A 23,529-nucleotide genomic window follows, 5' to 3' on the forward strand; every position below is an offset into this window, starting at 1 on the left:
GAGTTCATATGTATGGCTGCCCTGCTACGTGCAGAAAACAGCTTCCTTGTAGTCATCCACCATTGTGGCTCTTACAGTCTCTCTGCCCCCTCTTTCCAGGAGATCCCAGAGATGTGAAGGGACATCCCACTCAGTGCTAAGATCTCTTCATTACTTTCTGTAGTGCACACCCAGCATTTTCACTGGGTTCTGAGGGTCAGACTCGGGTCTTCATACTCACAAGGCAAACACTTTACTGACTGAGCTATTTCCCAAGGCCCTCATTGAGTTCCCACTGCCTCTCATCTTCCTTTAAGGGTAGTGGTCAAATGGCGGGATGCTCTGGAGTAAGACCCATGCCCATGTGCTCATGGAAGGGGTATTCAGTCAGAATACATTTTCATTTACTTCTCCGTAAGTCAGTTTATGTGCTGTCAACTGTGTCTGCATGCGTACGGAATGCCACGTGAGTTCTTCTGTCTTGGTTTTTCTAAATTGGTCTCATTCAGCCCGCTTTAGATTACACGGCACAGCCTGCACTGGGCTGTGCAATGCCTGGCCTTGTTTCGTTCAGCCGTTGGTAAAAGTAGACCTCTACACACAGGTTTATCTCTGCTGAAGGGCGTGGCTCTATTCCTATGATCTCCTGGCAATGCGAGGGCCTGCAAAGGAACTTCAGTTTTGTGAGCACATCAGGAAGATTGTATGGCCAGGGTGTGTGCTGGTGGGAGCCACTCCCAGCTCTTTTCTTCTTCTAAGCCCACTTACTAAGGGAGGTATAGTCACAGTCCAAAGGGAAAAGGGTTGCCTTGGTTTACTAAGATGAGTCTGTGCTTGGTAGCTGTACCCATCATGCAAAGCTCTGTGTACACCCACTGACAGTATTTGCATTTGCTTGTTTGTTTGTTTATTGTTTATTTACTTAAGGCAGAACTGGAGCTTACAGCTAGATCAGTCGTCCCCAGTGGGTGGTATGGTAATCCATTATATTCTGGAAAGTTCTACAATTAGTCTCTCATCCAGAAGTCAACATCTGATTAGTCCATTTCACCTTGTGACTTGTGACTGTTAGGAAATCGGTGGCCTCCTCATCCTTGTTGTGCAGAAACATTGTGAGTTGCTACATCCTGCCTCCTAGCTTTGTTGTTGATATCTGGACGTGACAAGTACCCAGCAGACTGCAAGTGACTCCAAGTCGAGAAGCTAACTCATGAGACACAGCCTGTCCACTGCATTCGCTTAGCACACCAAATGCCATTACACTAACACGCATCTTGATAAACAGTAACCTGGATGACTCAGTCACTACTGGAGTCCAGGCCGAATTGCAGAACATTTTCAGAGAATTTGTGTTGATACTTTCAAGCCAGAAGAATAAAAAACAAACAGTAAGTGGGCTATTGTCCCAAGGGCTCATTTAATGGCAATTACATTCTATATTATGCCTATTTCTGGCTCTTTAGGGGTGGTAATTATACCCACAAATGTCTCATTCTAATTAATAAATTAATGCTTCCCTTTTGTGTCTTTAATTTCCAGATCGGAAAAAATTTTTTTTTCTCGGAGCTGGGGACCGAACCCAGGACCTTGCGCTTGCTAGGCAAGCACTCTACCACTGAGCTAAATCCCCGACCCCTTTTTTTAATTTTTTGAGACAGGATTTCTCTGTGGAGACCAGGCCGACCTTGAATGCACACAGATCTGCCTGCCTCTACCTATCAAGGGCTAGGATTTTAAAAATACCCTGCTTAAAAAATTAAAAACAAACAAACAAATAAACAAACCCTTTTTAAGGTATGAAAGCTGGTGCACCCCCATAAGTTCCACAGAGGATGCCTGGGTGATCAAAATACCATCTCCACTTCAGTGGAGAGACACGAGAAACACAAAAATGTGAATCTTTGCTCCCTCTTGCTCTCTCCCCCCGTGATTTCTGAAAAACCAGAATCAATTGCCTAAATTGACTTCACAGCCTCACTTTTTCTTACAGTTGTTCAAGTTGGTTTCCCGTGTCTCGGCAAACAGGATGGGGTGGCAGCATTTGAAGTGAATGTGATTGTCATGAATTCTGAAGGCAACCCCATCCTTCGGACCCCTCAAAATGCTATCTTCTTTAAAACATGTCAACAAGGTGAGCACTGACTCAAGAGAAGGTTTTGGAGGAGAGGAGATCGGGGTTTGTTTTGTTTCCTTTTCTTCGTGTATATACTTTGTAGGGGAGGGATGGTGTCTTAGGGTTTTACTGTTGTGAAAAGACACCATGACCAAGGCAACTCTTACAAGAATAACATTTACAAGGATAATTGGGGCTGGCTTACAGGTTTGGAGGTTCAGTCCATTATCATCAAAGCAGGCACGTAGCGGGATAAGATACAAAGCCACAATCACACTATTGTCCTGCCAGGACCTCCTTGCTTTACCCTGGGTATCCACTAATCAAAGGGCATAGCTCCTTTTCCCTTCTAGCATTAAGTTCAAACAAGTTAAGGAGGCAGTCAATGCTCTAAATGTATACAAATAAAGCCATCTGCTCTCTGGCAGTGACTATTGATGGCAACACCCCTCATTCCTCTGGTTCGAGAGCAGGAGAGGGAACAGTTTATTCAGCTTACACTTCCACAGCACCGTTCATCCTTGAAAGAAGTCAGGACAGGAACTCAAACCCAGGAACCTGGAGGCAGGAGCTGTTGCTGAGGCCATGAATGAATGCTGCTTACTGGCTTGCTCATCATGGCTTGCTCAGCCTGCTTTCTTATACAACTCGGGACCTCGAGTCCAGGGATGGCTCCACCCACATTGGGCTGGGCCCTCCCCCACTGATCACTCATTGAGAAAATGACTTACAGCTGGATCTCATGGAGGCGTTTCCTCAACAGAGGCGCCTTCCTCTCTGATGACGCTAGCTTGTGTCAAGTTGGCACACAAAACCAGTCAGTACCCTCTACTTTGGGAGGTAGGCAGAAGGAAGGCCTAGTAAAAATTGCTTCACTTTCCTCCTGTGCGACCTCTACTATTGGAAATAAGATTGCAGGAAGAAGATTTGAGTGAAGACCTAGGACAGGTGTGGAGGGAAGGTAAAGGATTGTGGGTATTCAATCAGTTACATTAGGTGCATTGAATTGTAAATGACCACCAAGGTCTCAGCCTGACCTGGTGTGAAGGGCATGCTTCATGCCTTGTTTCTCTCTGGTGCAGCTGAGTGCCCAGGAGGGTGTCGAAATGGAGGCTTTTGTAACGAAAGGCGGGTCTGCGAGTGTCCCGATGGGTTCTATGGACCTCACTGTGAGAAAGGTAAGCAAAGGATTCCGCTTGCTTCCTGATGAACGTAGATGCCACGGACACCCCACGTGACTCTCTGTCCTGTGAAACACATCTCTTGAAATTGTTTATTATTATTATTATTTACTATTACTAAGTATTTTAAGCATCAGTAAAATTTAAATAGCCACAGAAGACCTATTGGAAAATTGTTCTTCTACGGGTTGGTTCGTGTTAATGCAGTGTATGGCCAGAACTTGGGCCAGAGAGCTTCAGCCTCTGCTCTTTGTGGTCAAGCCTCCAGCCAACCTACATTTATTTACAGTGCAATTTGTGATACCCTTATGACAGTTGTGAAGAGCTAACATCACAACTGATTTGAAGTCCTTCCAACTAAAAACAGCTCGATTCCCAATTAAATCTCCTGAATATAAGTTATACCTTAGCATAAACTGAAAGAAGGGCTGGGAATAACTCGGGCAGTTACTTCAGAGGTTACCATTTCTGAGAACGTTATATGAAAAGAGAACAGAGAAATTATTCGTCATGAGACCTTTAAATACCAAGAACTTCTTTGGCCAGAGTAAGTGAAAAATGTATTTACTTTTAAGAAATATGAATAATTCCTTATTTGCATGTATCAGAGTTTGAAGATCAAGGAATAGGGCTTAAAACATTTACAGTTAAGAAACCACATCATAGTCAAGTTGATTCTGGGAAAGATTTAATCAAGAATTCGAAGTAGAACAAATTCAAAATTCTTGTCTAAGAACTTGGCTGAGAAGTTGAAAAGCAGCCAGGTTAATGTCACAAAACAACTTTAATATAGAAAAATTGTATAGCTAGAGAGTAAACATTTTAGAGTCTTCCACAAAGTCTTAAATTGTGGAAATTTTTGACATTGCAAAATGACCCTGTACCAGAATCCTGTTTGGCCTCAATCAGAGTCCTTTCTCCCCATAAGCCCTCTGCATACCTCGATGTATGAACGGTGGTCTGTGTGTCACTCCTGGCTTCTGCATCTGCCCGCCTGGATTCTACGGTGTCAACTGTGACAAAGGTAATGGGATTTTTGTTGTCGTCGTCGTTGTTGTTTTTAAAGATTTATGTGTGTATGTATGTGTGCTAGCACACAAGGATCTTAAGAGGCCATAAGATCCCCTGGATCCTGACTTACTGATGGTTGTGAGCCTCTCTGTTGATCGAACCCCATCCTTCTTAACCACTGAACAATATTGATGGCCCCAAATAAGAATTTGTAATGTCATCACTTTGTAAACACAGTCTGTCCTGTGGGGTGAAGGCAACTGCTTCACCCAGAAACCCAATTTGCTTGACCCAGCAGAATTATTTCCAGAATGCTCCAGTGCAGGGATACAGGCCAGTGACCTGGACAACATCCGTCTGTGCTCCTCAGACAGGGTAGGAAGACAGGGAAAGAAATATGGGGACAAAGAGAAGCCTCTTATCAGCTGTGCCATGAAGCAAAAATCCCAGCTTAGTTAGTGTTTGCTGAGAAGGTTGCAGGCGCACAGGCAGGACTCATTTCCTGGAGACTCTATGTTAAAGTAGCAGGAGCGCCTCAGTGCCTATGACCTTGTGTAGAGGTCCTCACTCAGTGTCTGTTTACAAGAGGTCGGGTGCCTCCTTCTAAACATGGCAGTGGCATGTCAGACTTCCTTCACAGGGAGTGGATTCCAATTTGGCTTTGAAAAATGACCCGTCCACTTAGCCAGCCCACAACTTCTCAGTGGGAGAACATCTTTAAGTATCCTATGAAGTGTATGGGTTTAACAAAGGTATCCCAGTATTCATTGTGCTGCTGGCTGCAGACTATTGATTTATTAATAAAGTAGGCTTGCAAACAGACCGACAAGTGCTCTTTCTTTCTTTCTTTCTTTCTTTCTTTCTTTCTTTCTTTAATCTTTATTAACTTGAGTATTTCTTATTTACATTTCGATTGTTATTCGTTTTCCCGGTTTCCAGGCCAACATCCCCCTAGCCCCTCCCCCTTCCCTTCTATATGGGTGTTCCCCTCCCCATCCTCCCCCCATTGCCGCCCTCCCCCCAACAATCACATTCACTGGGGGTTCAGTCTTAGCAGGACCAAGGGCTTCCCCTTCCACTGGTGCTCTTACTAGGATATTCATTGCTACCTATGAGGTCAGAGTCCACGGTCAGTCCATGTATAGTCTTTGGGTAGTGGCTTAGTCCCTGGAAGCTCTGGTTGCTTGGCATTGTTGTTCATAAGGGGTCTCGAGCCCCTTCAAGCTCTTCCAGTCCTTTCTCTGATTCCTTCAACGGGGGTGCCATTCTCAGTTCAGTGGTTTGCTGCTGGCATTCGCCTCTGTGTTTGTTGTATTCTGGGTGTGTCTCTTAGGAGAGATCTACATCCGGCTCCTGTCGGCCTGCACTTCTTTGCTTCATCCATCTTGTCTAATTGGGTGGCTGTATATGTATGGGCCACATGTGGGGCAGGCTCTGAATGGGTGTTCCTTCTGCCTCCATTCTAAACTTTGCCTCCCTATCCCCTCCTAAGGGTATTCTTTTTCCCCTTTTAAAGAAGGAGTGAAGCATTCGCATTTTGGTCATCCTTCTTGAGTTTCATGTGTACAAATGCTGTGTCTAAGAAGCATCTCTGGTGCTCTCCCACTCAGCACAGAGCAGTACTGCAGTCCCTGTGCTTTCTTAGCTTTTATACATGTGTGCACTATGTTTTAGAAAGGAGGAGGAATTAAAGCAAAAAGTTCTTGGTGTGCTTTAGAGGAGTGGCTTGAGGTTGTCAGTACTTTCATACCCGTGTCCGGTTGGATTCTTGACAACCTCCACAATCGATGTGGGAAGCATCGCACCCTCCGCTCCCAAAGCAGCACACCGAGGCTTATATCTCTCGAATCACTCACCGAGGCTTATATCTCTTGAATCACTGTCCCAAATCTATTCCCTCCGCTGTACCTTGCTACCCGTCACTCTACCTGGTCAGACCCCACCTCCTCCCAAGTGACCTGAGACTTGATCAGACAACTTGGGTCATGAGTTTTTTCTTCCTTCAATTTGGAATTAGTCTATTTGCTTCCCGTCTTCCATCATTCAACTCGGATAATGACTGAAAACACTTGCATCGGTTATATTGTTCAAACCACAGTGTTGGATTAAAAATATTTTAAATACATATTCCCGAAGACAAAGACAACAGTAACTTTTAACAGCAGCAAGTCAGTCAAATGAGCCAGAGTGCGTCTTCATTCGTTCATATTCAGCATCTGGTGCCTCTGCTATTTCAAAACTAGGCATCTCTTGAAATGGATTAAAAACTCAAGCCTGTAGTGGAACTAGTGAAAGTCCAGCAAACCTTCCCAGACTTGAACAGTGAACTCACTCATACCCATGATCAGTGGACTGATTACCAAGACCTGTCTAGCCAGCTTTGGGCATTGCTGCCTGGCTTATATAAGGAAAGGCCTACTGAGGTCTTTGTTTCAACCTGGGCTGCTTCATTCCTCCTTAATACAGTCTGGTGGTTCCCTGCTTCCAAGAGGGATATTGATGCTGAACGTAGTACAAACAGCTGACAGGCATAGCATGATACCACAGAGAACTCCTAGACTCAAGCAATCCTGTCTCCAAAGTGTCTGGGACTGCATAGATGCACATATACATGTACACATATACACACACACACATATATGTATATATTATATACACACATGCACACACATATATGTATATATTATACACACATACACATATATATTATACAAACATATACACACATACACCCATATATATGTATATATTATACACACACACATATATATGCTATGCAAACACATATATACACACATACACACATATATATATTATACACACATATACATATATACACCCATATATATGTATATATTATATACATACATACACATACATATCTGTATATAATATATACGCACATATATAATGCTACAGTGTCAAAAATACTTCAGAGTCATGAAGAAAAAAAATACCTTTGCATTCCAGTGCATTTCAAATTTCATAATATTTTGTCTTTCAGATGAAAGACTTTACTACATGTTATACTCTACTGATTTTTTAAAAAACTCACTTGGAAAATCTGCTGAAACTCTACTTGGTCTCACTAGAGACCCGGGAGCATAAAACTTATGAACTTTAAGGGCTCAACAGAGGATTCTTCTGTTATCCACCATAATAAGGAGCTGCTGAGACACAGTGTCGTTGGCACAGAGGTAGACTTTAGCACTGTCTTTTGGAGCACTGAAGATTCATGTTCCCATTGGGCTTGGGGACATCTGCCACAAACTTTAGGAAATACCTAGTTAAGTGCTGGCCAATCCACTCAGCCACAGTGAAAGTTACTGTGTCTGGCTCTTGGTAAGCAAAATGTGTATTAGCCTACATTCTGCGATAATAAAGCACCCGAGGCTGGGGTTTTTACAGAGAAGTGGGGCCAATGAAGCTCCCGGTTCCAGAGTCTCAATAGCGTGCCACCATCTTTTCAGCTCTGGTGAGAGTCTCAGGCTACATTGCAGCATGGTAACTGGCTTCACCGTGGGAGTACTTACAAGGACAGATTACAAGGCCAGGCAAGTCCAGAGAGCTTCCAGGGCTGGACGGCCCTGTAGCATGTCACTACTGAGGTGGATGGTCCCTGTAACCTGACCACACTCAATTAAACCCCACTCCTGAGTGATTGCAACTCTTCTCCACACTGTGCTCCGGTGACCAAGTTTAAAGCTTACGAAACCATAGGACAGAAATGTTGAAAACCTTGGTCAGGATGACAGAAGTAGGTTTAAAAATACTAAGAATAAGAAGAATTCATTCGAGTGTTGTCCTGGTTGGGCTCACTGTGGCTGGGATGAAACACTGTGACCAAAAGCAAATTGGGGAGGAAAGAACATTTTTGCCTTACACTTCCACATCACTGTCCATCACTGGAGGAAGCCAGGACAAGGCAGGAGCTGATGCATAGGCCACGGAAGGGTGCTGCTTACTGGCTTGCTCATCCTGTCGTGCTGAGCCTGCTTTCTTATAGAACCCAGGGATGACACCATCCACAGGGGCTGGGTCCTCCCTCATCCATCACTAATTGTGAAAATGCCTTACACCTGGATTTTACAAAGACAGTTTCTCAACTGAGGCTCCCTCCTTTCAGATAACTCTAGCTTGTGTCATGTGACACAAGACTGCCTGGACAGGTGTGGTATTGATGCCTGTAACTCCTCATTCTGGTGGCTAAGGCAGAAGATTGATGAATTAAAGAAAGACTAGCAAGGGCTACGTAGCCATATGCTAACTCAAGAAGAAGGGGTGGCGGTGGGCGGTCAAATTATTATATAGCCAGATTTAGCACACTCTGTTTCAAGTGTGTTATCAGGCCCACTGTCCTTTACACATCAGTGGGCATCAGAGATAGTGGGGGGTGGACCAAGAGAGCATTGATCCTGATGTCCTCTTACCCACTCCTACTCTGGGGCATCATATGGACGAGTGGGGAGACAGGACTCACTTGTGAGAACAACCCCACAGCCCTAAGAACGCTATGTCCACATGGCAGAGAGCTGGCCCAGGGTGCTGTAGTTCCTAAACTCCCAATCCTATACCAGAGCCATCTGCCTCTGCCTCAAGATGCCAAGCGCACCGTCGCCCTCAGCCGGGAGGGGCTTTCGGTTTGAATGCATTTTGTCAGTTAAGAAGCCTGATGTTCTGGGACAACCTTTCAGTTGAACTTCTACAGAGCACACACATTTTATCCTTTCTGACTTTCACACCGGAAGCCTTTATCCATCTGTTTTATACCACACAGGGATAAAACCAGGACTTACAACTAAGACTAAAAAAGCTAAGCTCCAACTTTTAGTTTTGGGCTTTTTTTCCCCCTTTGATGTGGGGCCATGTACTCCTGGCCTCAAACTCACCACATATCCAGAAATGAGAGTGGCCTCCCCCTTCCTCTACACCAGGGACTCTGGGACTACAGGCATGTATGTTTCTACACCCAGCCCAAGCTCCCAATTTAATCTTCTTTACTGACCGATGGAAGCTGCCTACTTTTCACTATTTCCTCTCTCCTCTTCCCACTTCTCTATCCTCTATCCTCTACTTTACGTGCCAAAAGATCAGTGGAATTCAAGAAACTGATGCCCAGAGGGCGGGGCTTGGGCTAAATGACACTGTGTTCATCCCTTGGAGTGTCATTGTCTTTTCACTCCTCATGCTCATCACTCCCAGTCATGCTCATGCTCACAGACTGTCTCTCTGGATGCAATTACTCGAGTCTTTCTCCAAGTACCATGACAGCCCCTTTTGAAATCCTATTCATTAAAACAAGCCTCCATTCGTCTCTCGGAGAGCCACTTCCTCCTGGTTGGACCTGACACTCTTATCTCTTCTCTCCCTTTATCTAACCCAGAGAAGTTTCTTCCCTTTATCTTCCAACTTGATGCTTTCAAATTTTTTTCTTGGATTTGTAGATTATTTTTAGAGCATAGATTGTATTTATCATACTTTTTTTTTGTAGGAATGAATACAGTGTGTGATAACCCTATTCTCTCTTATATTGTGGAGTCTTTGTATTTTGACGGCAATTATAACTTACATCGATTATTTTAAAACTGTAAAGTGGGTTGTTCATTATGTAGAAGGTATTAGACACATGCCTAAGAAGTATCGCCCACTTTAAGTGAAAATTTTGCTAGGCTTAACTTCCTGTCTAACGAAGCACCCTGTCATTCATTCTAACAGCAAACTGCTCGGCCACCTGCTTTAATGGAGGGACCTGTTTTTACCCAGGAAAATGTATTTGCCCTCCAGGACTTGAGGGAGAGCAGTGTGAACTCAGTAAGTACAGACCTCCATATTCTTTTTAGCTTGGGGGTGGGGAAACTGAAACTTGTCTGTCTTGTACTTCCTTTTGCTACCGACCAGTCCAAAGCCTAGTCAGACCAGGGACCTCCTGTGAGGTCTTAAACTAGTGGTTTCTTTTTACTGGATTTGACTGCAGCCGGCTTTGTCTGAAGGCTAAGCTGAGAATTTACCCAGGAGGCTCAGGACAAATGCTCTCAGAGATTTGTTTACCCACAAACACAGAGGGGTTGTTGGTTCTTCTGCCAACCAGTCTGAGCCTACTGACCTATCTAAGAGGAAAAGATAGACACCCTCCCCAAAGCAGGGGCAGGGGGACAGTACATAGCAACTAAAACACACCACACCCGGATTGACTCCCAGGGTTATATTACATAAAAGGAGCCGACACACAAAAAGGGTTTACCCATGAGTCCATAGTTTTCAAGCTCAAGAATACAATGTAACTGATTGAGAATGGAAAGTGGAATTGCTTGTTGTGGACCAAAAGGAATTTAGAGGGAGATGGTGATGCCTGTGAGATCTATAGCAGTGTTATCCGAGTGCCGTTAGAAAACATGCAGAGCTGTGAGCTTAAAATTGACACCCACTCTGCCCGTGCTCTACATGGCTGGCTGTCATGTTTCAATACAAAAAGCTAAAGAATGGGATTGTACCACAGCCTAGAGCTCTGCAAACCACTCAGATCTCTCTTTGAAATTGAGAGATGAGCCAATTCAGTCTAAGCATCACTGTGACCCAGAAGACAATTAGCACGGAAGCTCACAGAGGCACGAGCCATACAGCAGTTGAGCCATCGAGCCATCCGGTGTGCCTGCTGAGGGGTCTGCTTCTGCCTTTCCCATGTGTGTCCTGTTGAGTGGGGTCCTCCCTAGCTCTCCTTACAGTCTCTAAAGCACTGCTGTGCTTGCTTGGTACAGCCATTGTTTCCAAAGCTGAGGTAGATTCAAAATTGAATACTGCTAAGTTCCTATTTTAACTTTCAACCTCTAATTTATTTGTGGGTTTTTGTACTTTAATGAGTAGTAGATGAAGTAACCATTTTTATAGAGTTCAAATGAAATAGCCCCGATGTTTCCATAGAACGTGTAATTAATCGTCAGGATGTGGTTTCTGCTCTTATTAATTACTCTTTCCTGATGACAACGTCTCTAGCTGGCTCCCCTCAGGTTTCTCCCGATGCTCAGCCCCAGACACTGCACACTTAGTGTGTTTATGAGTCTTTGCTCATGGTCTCGTTTCATGTGAGGGTGCCCTTTTATGCCTTTGTGTTTAGGAACCTTCCTCAGGCAGAGGTGCGCGCCTCTCTCTCTCTCTCTCTCTCTCTCTCTCTCTCTCTCTCTCTCTCTCTTTCTCGTTCCCTCCCTCCCTCTTTCATCTCTGTTCCTTTCTCTCTTCTCTCTTCCTGTCTGCTTCCCTTCCAGCTGTCTCTTTCTCCCTTCCCCCTCAATTTCCTGCTTTTTTTTTTTTTTTAATTCTAACTGGACCAAAAATGCAGGGTTTTGAAAAACTCATCATAAAATTTCAGGGTTTTATAAATTCATCATAGATCCAACCACAAGTTTTATTCAAATTCCTTTAGGGGACTTCCTGTTTCAATGAAAAGAAACACCATGGGGTGTGGGGGAGGTGGAAACAGGTGTGGAGTTGAAGTTTCTCTAAGAGTGTTCGAACAAAATGCAGACTCGAACTATTTATTCTTATTTTTTAGCGAGTCTATAATAAGCATACTGTCAGACAGCATTTTAAAGTGTATCTCCCTGCATATCCACAAGTTATGCCGTGTCCTCTATCTGATTTCAGAATGCTTTATCGCCCCCACCCCCCAAGCAAACAGACACACAAGCAAACAAGCCAACATTTATACCTGTGATTGTTAGAAGTGTCCCCAAGTCCCCTCAGAACCCCAGGGCCTGTCAACCACCCGTCTACTTCCTTTCTCTTTAGCTTTGCCTGTCCTGAGCATCTCATAGAGATGGAGTCATAGGAGATGCGGCGTTTTGAGCCCAGTCTTTCATTTAAGGTCACTGTTTTCAAGGGTCACACATGGAACAGACTATGGCAGCCCTACACTCGTTTTCATTGTGAGTACCATCCAGTTGTGTGGATAGACTCCATTTGTTTACTCATTACCAGATGAGAACAACACAATTGTAAATATTTGTGAGCAAGTTTCTACGCAGACTGGTTTGCATTTGTGTGTGTGTGTGTGTGTGTGTGTGTGTGTACATGTGCATGTGTGTGTCTGTTTATGTATATCTGTGTGTGTATCTGTATGTCTTTGTGTGTATCTGTGCTTGTGTCTGTGTGTGTGTGTCTGTGTGTGTGTCTGCGTGTACCTGTATGTGTGTGTATGGGAATATGCCACAGCATATATGTGCAGATCAGAGGACAACTCTTGAGAGTCCGTTCTCTACTTCTGCCTTCTGGCTCCTGGGGTCTGGACTCTAGTCTTCCAGGATGATTGTTGGTGCATTCCCTGCTGAGCCATCTCAATGACCCAAGTTTGCTTAGAAGGAGAATTGCTGGCCCATAAGGGGATGTGTTTTCTGAGATTGTTTCTCCTTTCTCAGCTCCTCACTCTGACCACACTCAATCATCTTTGTTAAGGAAATGTGTCTTCTGTCGTCTGTCTTCTTCTGCCTGTCTGTCCAATTTCCATTTCTCTGGCTACTACCAGTGATAATGCCTTCTCAAGCCATGTTGATACTACCCTATGAGATACCGTCACTGGGTCAGTCAGAGCACCCTTAAAGCCGTCTGGATGCCAAATATGCATACATCTTACTATGTAAGGCTAATAGGTTTCCTAAGAATCTTCCATAGAACTTCAGCTAAAAAGGCCACAAAAATTATTCGTGTCATTTTATAAATAAGTTTAAAAATAACTTAGCAGGACCTCGTCATAAAGGTTCTCTGCAGAAAATAACTTGGACTGTTGAAGAAAATAATCAAAACACATTTATTGTTGTAAGGCTCAGACACCGTGGTTGTTAGCCCTTGAACACCCTGTATTTTTTTCATCCTTTTGTCTGTGAAACAGAGTCACAAAATGAAGCTATCCCACAGTCTCATGGGTGGGGGACATTTGATGACCTCACTGTGTATGCCTTTTGGTCTGGCATTGTTCTCACAAGGACTCCTCCATGGGTTATACTACAACACTATTTAAACAGTGAAGTCTCTTGTCCTTAGACAACACTTCATCTCTACAAATAGGTTAACCCCTTGGGGTTTCAGTATACCCATTTCCAACCAATATAATGTGGTTGTCAAGTGCTTTTCTGCAAAAGTAGTCAATTTGAAGACACTTTGGATGTTCCAAATACTAAAACAACTAAAACAATCAGATGGCGAGGTCTGATTCTACAGTCTTTGAACTATCTATGGCCTGTCAGTCCCTTGAATTCCTGAGAGGTAAGAGCCCAGAAGGGCTTTCCTCCCTCCCTTCCTCCCTCCCTCTGTCCTTCCCAGCTGATAAGAACTGAAGAGTTTTTATTTCCCTCTTACTAAGAACATAAACATTCCAATAGAATCAGGGAGAAGACTCTACCAGTCATTCTGCATTGTTTCTGACCACCAAGTTCACTCCCCCCCACCCCCACCCCACCATCCCACCATTCCACCATCCTGTCATCCCATTACCCCACTACCCCACTATCCCACCAACCCACCAACCCACCATCCCACCACCCCGCTGCCCCACCATCCCACCACCCCGCCATCCCATCACCCCGCCACCCTGCTACCCCACCACCCCGCCACCCCGCCACCCCGCCACCCCGCCACCCTGCCAGCCTGCCACCCCGCCACCATGCCACCCCGCCGCCATGCCACCCCGCCACCCCGCCACCCTGCCAGCCCGCCACCCCGCCGCCCTGCCACCCCGCCACCCTGCCGCCCTGCCACCCCGCTGCGCCGCTAACCCGCCACCCCGCTGCCCCGCTAACCCGCCACCCCGCTACCCCGCTAACCCGCCACCCCGCTGCCCCGCTAACCCGCCATCCTGCTGCCCCACTAACCCGCCACCCCGCCACCCCGCTAACCCACCACCTTGCCAGCCCACCAGCCCACCACCCTGCCAGCCCACCAGCCCACCACCCCGCCAGCCCACCAGCCCACCACCCCGCCAACCCACCAGCCCACCACCCCAACAGCCCACCAGCCCACCACCCTGCCCGCCCGCCAGCCCACCACCCCGCCAGCCCGCCAGCCCACCACCCCGCCAGCCCACCAGCCCACCACCCCAACAGCCCAACAGCCCACCACCCTGCCAGCCCACCAGCTCACCACCCCAACAGCCCACCAGCCCGCCACCCCACCAACCTGCTACCCCACCATCCTGCCGCCCCGTTACTGTTACCCAAACATCCTGCCACCCCACCATCCCGCCACCCCGCTACCCCGCCATCCGGCCACCCCGCCGCCCCACCAGCCCAACACCCAACCAGTCCACCACCCCACCCAACAAGGAGCCCACCAGAATACCACTCTGCTCTTCCACCATCCCGCCACCCCGCTACCCCGCCATCCTGCCACCCCGACGCCCCACCACCCCGCCCAACAAGGAGCACACCACTCGTTAACTTGTTCACATGGAAGGGACGTGTGCCTTCCTTTGCCCCTAATGATCATTCCTCATGGAGTTGGCATGATCAGCCCCGAAGCACTGGTGAGAATTCTGTGTCATGATCCAGTTTTGTGGCTATTATTATCATCATCATCATCATCATCATCATCATCATCATCATCATCATCATCAATCATCAGATGGTTCTTTGGAAATTTGGAGTTAGAGCCTTTTCTCTTAATTAAGAGTGGGCTCATCATTAAGCAGGAGAGAGTGTTCTTTAGAAAACAGGACATTTAGTGGTCAATAAAACAGGGGGTCTTTGGGCCTCAGACTGTAGCTTGGTTGGTACAAGAATACTTGTCAAATACACACAAACCCCTGTTTGATCCCCAGAGCGGAATAAAACTGTTTATAATGGCATGCACTTAGGACCCTGCCCTGGGAAGGTGGAGATAAGAAGATCAAAAAGGAGTTCAAGGGCATCCTCGGCTACACAGTGAACTGGAGGCCAGCCTGGGCTACATGAGACTCTGTCTTGAGAAGGAGAGGCGGGGAGCTTTAGGGGAAAAAAAGCCAAAGTCTAGCGTATTGCAGATTTTCAAGGTTTACTGTCTCTGTGACTAAATGTGCTTTGTCCAACTATAAATGAATAAAGTTTGGAGGAAGGGGTAAAATACAAAGTAAAAACTTAAGTGTCTGTAGTAGCAAAACACTTTTCAACTCTTTGGTTAAAAACAGTGCATATTAGTAAATAATATTATAGTTTGCTTCATCCCAACCTTTCTTTGGCCATAAAGAAAAGAGCTCATGAGTGAAAGGTAAGTTTGTTAATGGCAAAGATTTCATTATATAATAATAATAATAATAATAATAATAATAATATGATAATGATAATGATAAGGAAATGAAGAACAGAATCCCAAACTGGTACCTGAACCCTAGTGGTCGCTGGCTTCTCCTGGAGGTCATCGCTCACTAGCAGGATGTGGCTTTGGCTTTGGCTTTGGGGTAACAGCACCTTATCAGTGACTTCTAAAAAGTCATCCTTCGAATCGGAAAATCTAGATTGCAGAGGAAAATAAATACGGAAGGTGCTAGGCTAAGCTACCATCAGGTGTAGCTACAGACAGACTCACTTCCAGAAGAAGTGATATGCAGGAACCAGAGGTTATAGAAAACTTCAGGTAGTTAAAGTCAGCCATACACTATGATGTAGAACACTGTATAAAACTACAGGCATTTATGAGACAGATTAGTTTCAGTTCATTCATTGTGGAAAAAGAAGCATTACATGTTATATGCTGTATCTTATGTTATATACTGTAATATCACATATATAATTGGCTTGTCTCCAAAACAAAAACAATATAAAAGCCAGTATAGTGATGTGCTTGTAAAAAGATAAAGAGGAGAAGGAATATGATTTTGGTGGAAGTGTGGTGAGATGTGGGGGAAGGGGGTGCCTCAGCGGGCCCATGTTGAGGCATTCCTTCCCCCTGAGGGACCAGCCAAGCGGAGGGGAGTCAAGAGGGTAGTAGAGGCAGAGAAAAGCAGAGAGAGAGGGAGGCAGAAAGAGAGAGGGAGGCAGAAAGAGGGAGGGAGGGAGGGACGTAGAGGCCAGCCATGAGCACGTGGAAAGAGAAGGGGGAAGGCAATGGGGGGAGAAGGGAACAGAGATGGAGCAAGAGAGCCCGGAGGGGCCAAGCAGCCCCCTTTATAATGAGTCAGGCACTCCTGGCCGTTGCCAGGTAACTGTGGGGCGGAGCTTAGACAGAACGCTAACACATAGACCTAAAATAAATGGCAATGACTGACATTTCAGCAATGACTGACATTTCAAAGCAGTTCTCCTCTCAAAGCTTTGTTATTCCTTTGAAGGATGCGATGACTGTCAGTAAAGTCTGGGCTCCTCCCATCCTTAGCTACTTCTCTCTCTCTTGCAGGCAAGTGCCCCCAACCCTGCCGAAACGGAGGTAAATGCATTGGTAAAAGCAAGTGTAAGTGTCCGAAAGGTTACCAAGGAGACCTGTGCTCTAAGCGTAAGTACCACACAGCGGCAGTATAGATGCAGGGTAGCTGAATTAAGTGTCCTCTCTGGATATAGTGTCCACGCCCCCTGCGTGGTGTCTGCGCATCAGAGCTGACCTTCTGCCCTGAGACATACGCTTCGGTCGCTTAGCCCACCGGTGTTGTGAGAATCCCTGAACATAGAATATTTATGCACACAGCCAGATTCTTTCATTGCTTGTCTTGTTTTGTTTGTTTGTTTTTAATCTACTGGGGCTTTTCTTGAAAGGAATAATCTTCCAGGATGCAGCAGTGTCGAAATCTCACTGAGAGTCTTTGTGTATGAGAAGCTTGAGGCTCAGTGTAAAGATTCTTCCTAAGGATTTTTTTTTTCAACTTTGAAGCTTTCGGCCGGAAAGTGACTTAGGAAAAAAAAATAGTGAGGGAAGCCAAAACTAACCCAATCTAAAGGGAAAGCAGCTATCAAGCTATCTTTTTAAGAAGAAACAGAAAAGCCGAGGAAACACAGCTATGCTTTGCTCTGATTCTAGCTGTCTGCGAGCCTGGCTGCGGTGCCCATGGAACCTGCCACGAACCCAACAAATGCCAGTGTCGAGAGGGCTGGCATGGGAGACACTGCAATAAAAGTGAGTAGTGGAGCTGGCTCTGGGGAGCCCTGGGAGCCCTGGGGAGCCCTGGGGAGCCAGATAACCTTACTTCAGCCCTGCTCACAGAGTCATTAGTGACGCTTTCTCTCCCGGTGGCCTCTGTTCATCTCTTCTATCAACATCAAAGCCAACCTAACTTCAGAATAGCAGAAGGCCTGAAAAATGCCACCAGTTTTGTAAAACATCTCCAGAAACAGTCTCTAGGTTAAATTAATAATTTAATTATTAATTTACTTCAGTAATTTGGTGTGCTGAGGGAGGAAACTGATTAACTAAAGTTGGTCTTCTTTCCTTCTTTCCTTCTTTTTCTTCCTTCCTCCCTCCCTCCCCTCTCCCCCTTTCTCTCTCTTTTTCAATCATGTTTCTGGGAACCCAACCTAAGCCACAAGCCTTGCTAGACAAGTGTCCTGGTGGAGCACTATACTCTCTCCTTAAGATTTTAAGTGAACACCAGCGTCTACTGACCTCTTGCTTCAAAAATCAAGCTTTATCAACTCATATGTAATGAGCAATATGTTTTTTGAGATCTTTCAGTGGCACTGGATGTAGTTTAGATGAGTCGCTTTGAAGGAAAGAACAGGCCCATGGAAACCCTTCCTGGGAAAATATTCTGACGTGACCGTGTCTTTCAGATTTACTGACTATCCCAAATAAACTAGCGATATAGATAAACTGCAAGAATACTGTATACACAAAATGAAGCCCGATAAATCGAGCCATTCAGCATCGATGGTGTACCCCTCTATGCCCAATGCAAGCATTAGAACCACATGAGCAAGGAGGAAGGAAAGACCCTGCCTTGTAGGGAACACAATCTAGGATGCAGAGTGGGAATGATTGACAGGCATATGAAATGACAGAGATGGCTGTCACCTAGAGCAGCCTCCTGTGCCTGTGTCCACTGTTTACCTTGATTTAAGGAAAAGGAGGTGGTGTTCAAGGAACACTTTAGAAACAAATGATCCCAATCTTGCCGTACCTCCAAAACAAGATACGTATTTGAATAAATAACTTACATATCCAATATCTTTCTAGACCAGTTGTCAGAGGGCAGTGCAATGCAGCCCGGCGAGCATGCCCAGTGAGCTGGGCACAAAGGTACTGCCACCCATCCAAAATGAAAGCAAGTCAGAGCCTTCCCGTCTTCGTAGTGAGGAGCCCACAACGTTGCACTCCACAGTAGACCATACTGGTTCACCTGCCGTCAGTAGTTCCTCTGTCAGAGAGAGCATTGCACCCAAGAAGATGGCCTGGTACTGGTTCAGTTGCAAACCTATTCTGGGGTGGCCACCCATCTGTTTTGTACATTAGCTAAGAGAATTAAGCTGAAAGAATGGGGTTTATTTTGACCAGGGGAGGTGACAGGGAATGTCTGAGTCACAGAGTTCTGGTAAAGAGCAGATTCCCAGTGGGGTGGCATGTTGGGAGGTCCTAGGCACCCAGGCATCATAAAGGAGAGGAGGCTCTCGCACCCCAGCAGGGAGGTTGGGCTTCATGGGTGGCGAGCCAAGTAGTACGGAAGCATGTTGACTCCAGTGCATTGTTGGCTCACGTTTTGACCGTCCTGTGAGCTCATAGCCGCCACACTGACAATTCAGTATGAAACACACCCAGCAGCTGGGCTCTCTGCTCTCAGTAGTTGTTTGACAGCATGCTTGCATTTAAAAACCACAAGGAACACACGAAACGTTGGATTTGATCAACTCTGATGCACAGGAAGAGGGACACAAGATTTTTTTTTTAAAAGATGTAATTGCTGTCTTGGATCCTTTGCAGGAAAGCAAAAGATGAGTTGGTGTCTCCCCCCACCCCCAGCACCTCCAGAAGTTCCCAAATGGAAAAGAAGGAGGCTTCATAAACAGATGGATAAATAAATTAATTAATTAAAAAGAAAGGAGTTTCATACATAGAGCTGGAGATGGGCAGATGACTGCTTAGTGCAAAACTCACAAGTCCTACTGATAGGCATCAGTTCAAATCATAGCTCTTGTCCACCATGCCGGGCAGAGGTCCTGATACCAGCAGGACTCGTGTGTTGTCTGAGTGTGATGAACTTGGTCCTGGGATGGATAGGAAGACTGGAAGCTGCTGTGTTGAACTGCTTCCACCTAAGTGAGGCTGGTTGGGTAACACAGTGAGAGGAATCAGTGATCAAATTCTCACTAGAACCTTGGAGACCTGAACATGGGACCAGCCCTTCTGTTCAGCCATCCTGTAGTGGGGCTAGAGGCATAGCTCACCTGGTAGAGCGCACGCCAGCGTGCCCAGAGAACGCAGTTTGAGTCCCAGCACCAAATAAACCTGGTCTGGTGGTGCACTCCTGCCACCCCCAGGTCTCAGAGGGTGGAGGAAGGAACACCAGGAGTTTGAAGTCAGCCCAGGCTACAAGAAACTGTGTGCGTGTGTGTGTGTGTGTGTGTGTGTGTGTGTGTGTGTGTGTGTGTGTGTGTGTGTGTATGAGAGAGACAGACAGAGAGACAGACAGACACACACACACAGACAGACAGACAGACAGACAGACAGAGACAGAGACAGAGAGATTTCCTACACAGCCAAAATACGTAGTGAGATAGTAAGGCCGGTTTTGGTGAGCAGACCTCAAACCTGTCACCTGCTGTTACTCAGGTAGAGCTCTGTGTGGTCACTTTGGTCTCACTCAGGGTTAAAAAGGAAACTAGTTTTATTTGAATGGTTAATGAAAAAATCTGAAGAGCCTGTTTTTGTAGTTTCTTTTCTTCTAAGCTGTGAATAATTTTGCAGGGTACGGAGCCAGCCTCATGCATGCCCCGAGGCCAGCAGGCGCCGGGCTGGAGCGGCACACGCCTTCACTTAAAAAGGCTGAGGGGCGGAGGGATCCACCTGAATCCAATTACATCTGGTGAACTCCACCATCTGAAACGGTTCGAGTTACGCCGAGTTCACAGCCTTTGTTAACCTTTCGTGTGTTGGATGTTCAAATGATGTTCATTACACTTTAGAGTACTGGCCTGAATTTTATTAGCTTCATTATGAATCACTGGGCTGATATTTACTCTCCCTTTTAGGTTTCCTAAGCATGTCTAGCATGATGGTATAGATTTTCTTCCTTCAGTCCTTTGGGACAGATCTTTCATGTCAGTTGATCAGGTTAAAAAATAAAAAATCTGTCTCTTCAGTATGTAGTTGACAGATACTTGCAAAATCACGACACATTTGTGGTATTGGGATGGGGAGCCCTAGAGAGGCGAAACTGGGCAAAGATACATAAATCACAAGGTTTTGGATAAAGCAGATAACAGTGTTTAAGCTACAGTATTTCACATTCTGTTGTCAAATATTTGGACACTTGTCTAATTAATATTTCAATTGCCCCCCCCATCTTGAATACGTACAATCTATTTCGCCCTTACTGTTACTCTAGACAGTTCAGTTTTGAGGGGGGAACAGAGTTAAAGGGAAAACATCACACTTGTGTTAGTGGCATTTAAACAATATAATATATTGTAAACACGACAAAGTAAGGAATATAATGTATGGAGTCTTTGCCTTGGATGGAAGCAATATAATATATTGTAAACAAAACACAGCTCTTACATAGTAAACATTTTATACTGTTTGTATGTATCAAATAAAGGTGCTGCTTTCTCTCTCTGAGTGCTGGGTCTTTGTATGACTGCTCGATGACAGAAATAAAGATGACTGCTGATTGGTGGTCCAGCCCTCCGACCCCACCTCAGCTCTCCCTCCCTCCCTCCTCTGTGCCCCCTCCCCACCAGCTTTCTAATTGTACCCCAGCCCTGCTATAGAACACTGCTGTCACTGCCTGCAAGACTCCCAGTTAGGTCACATCTCAGCTTGCCCTATCTTTCCAGGCTCTGACTAGGATGGACTGGCACGGAATGGATAGCAGAGACCAGTTGAGGTTTAGGGGAAGGGAAATGCATGGCTCTACAGTCTGATAAAGCCTCAAGTCATAGCAGAAGGCAGAAGGGCAAACAAGAAGGAAGACACAAGAGCAGAGGGAGCTGAACTTGTGTTTGCAGCAACCAAATGCTGGGGTAACTAACCCACTGGGCAAGGACATTCACTAATGACTTATGGAGGCAGAAGCCTCATGATGTCATCATGGCTTACTAAGCGCCACTGCTAACAGGTGCCTTGGAAATTACACTTCCCACATTAGAGCTCTGGAGGGGCGGGGGTGCTTGAAGCCATACTGATATCCTACTAGTGGAAGGCCTACTAAGACTGAATGTATCAGAATTTCCCAAATATAAAGTATCCCTGTTGGTTATTTAACCTATTGACCCCACGTGCAGTAGGTGCTACTACCCTATAAAGCAAATATTACTGTCTCCTTTATTGTAGGTAGGAAGCCAAAGTATGGAGACAGTAAAACATTTACTCTAGGACACAGATGATAGAGTTTTAGCCATGCCGCCTGGCTCCAAGGAGATGACACTATGTTGCTTGATCTGTTGTGTGATACAGGAGGTGAAATACGGGAAAAGAAGTAAGACTACATGCAAAATTACAGGCTGAAGCCATCTACACCAACCATCCCTCGCCCTATTTAACTGTGGGCTCCACTGGAAATTCCTGAGGACAGTGGCTGGGGATGTGGCCCTGTTGGTAGACTGCCTGGGTTCGATCGTCAGTACCACACAAAGCAGACATCTCTAATCTCAGTACTCAGGAGCTGAGGCAGGGGATTCAGAAGCTCAAAGCCAACCTCTGGTACATAGTGAAAGTTTTCTTAAAAGTTCTTTTATTTTTTATTTATTTGTCTGATTGTATGTGTGGGTACCCTGGGAGGCCAGAGTAGGGTGTCAGATCCCCTGGAGCTGCATTTACAGGTTGCTGTGAACCACCCAATATGAGTACTGAATTCCAGGCTTTTACCATCACAACTGAGCCAACCCTCTACCCCACACACTGAGTTTGAAGCTGGCCTCTGTCTCAAAAAGAGGAGGAAGAGGAAAAGGAGACTAGCATGCTAATATGTGCACCACAAAAGCCAGAAATGTTTACAAGGCAGAGAAAAGTGTAAGTATAAACTGTAATATTCGATATCTAATTCATATACACCCAATGTTACACACACATACACACACACATGCACACACACACGTCCCAAAGGACACATCACGTGTAAGTGGAGAAATATAGTCTGAAATGACTATGATTTAGGGTCAGTGACTCAAAAGAGATTCAGACCTAAGCAGGAGGAGGAGTGACGAGGGTTCCAGAGTTGCTTGGTTTAAAATTCCATTGGGTTGCCTCGTTAGAGATGCCTGGTAGGCACTTCAAACGCAGCTGGGTGCTCAAAGCCAACAACTGGCTCATTATTAGCCATATTATAACAAAAGAATGCTAATTACATATCAGCCATTTCTGATATAACGTACCTGAAAGCTTTATCTAGCTAGGTGTGGTTTTGTTCACTTCCGTTTTTTAGATTCTGTACATAACTGGCATTCTTTGCTAGTGACCTGATTACCTACACATGGCCTTTATTATTTGGTTGAGCATTGAGGGTTCCTAGCTATTGGGTATTATTATGAATCTTTATCTAAAAATGTGTGCTTGGTTACTTTGTTAATTTATGTGGAGCCACAACAGTGGAATCCAGCTTTAAAACAAAGACTGAAAATCGAGAATTTATAGGATCTGAAATGATTTTTGTTATTTATTTGAAGTTACCCATAAAGGAAATAGGAAGGTGTAGAAGGAGGAAGAGGAGAAGATAATTGCATAAAATACCTTTATACATATTTTAAGAGTATATGTATAAAGGCCCAGCCAGCAAAGGCACTTGCTGACTGACAGCCTAAGTTCAGTCCTCAGAAGCCAGATGGTAGGAGAGAATTGTGCCAGTTTGAATAAGAATGGGCCCCCAGGGGCTGATATGTTTGAATGTTTGGTCCTCAGTTGGTGGAACTGTTTGGGAAGGATTAGGAGGTGTGGCCTTGTTGGAGGAGGTGTGTCACTGGGCAGTTTTTGAAGTTTTAAAAGCATATGCTAGTCTTAGTCTCTTTCTCACTCATTCATGTGTGTATGTGGGGTGGGGGTGGGGACTGGGGATATGTATAAACTGTCAGCTATTAGTCCAGCACTGTGCTGGCCTGCTGGCCTGCTTTCACATTCCCTGCCATTATGGTCATGGACTCACCCTCTGAACTG

General features: G+C 45.5%; 1 protein-coding gene across 2 annotated transcripts in view; it reads left to right on the plus strand.

The window, feature by feature from the left end:
* The window catches only part of Wif1 (Wnt inhibitory factor 1), a 70,528-nt gene extending 49,528 nt beyond the window's left edge, over nt 1-21,000 (plus strand). Inside the window, exons 4-10 of one of the 2 annotated variants that reach the window (XM_063262863.1) lie at nt 1,970-2,110; nt 3,175-3,270; nt 4,202-4,297; nt 10,000-10,095; nt 16,636-16,731; nt 17,251-17,346; nt 18,403-18,618. In XM_063262863.1, the coding sequence (XP_063118933.1) occupies nt 1,970-2,110; nt 3,175-3,270; nt 4,202-4,297; nt 10,000-10,095; nt 16,636-16,731; nt 17,251-17,346; nt 18,403-18,452 (671 nt within the window). In that variant the 3' untranslated portion in view covers nt 18,453-18,618. Of the gene's footprint in view, nt 1-1,969; nt 2,111-3,174; nt 3,271-4,201; nt 4,298-9,999; nt 10,096-16,635; nt 16,732-17,250; nt 17,347-18,402; nt 18,619-20,127 lie in introns of those variants that run through there. The other variant, NM_001399510.1, reaches the window with a different exon arrangement.
* The last annotated feature ends 2,529 nt before the right edge of the window (nt 21,001-23,529 follow it).

This window comes from Rattus norvegicus, chromosome 7, assembly GCF_036323735.1.
Source record: "Rattus norvegicus strain BN/NHsdMcwi chromosome 7, GRCr8, whole genome shotgun sequence".
In the NCBI taxonomy this organism is placed as follows: Eukaryota; Metazoa; Chordata; class Mammalia; order Rodentia; family Muridae; genus Rattus; species Rattus norvegicus.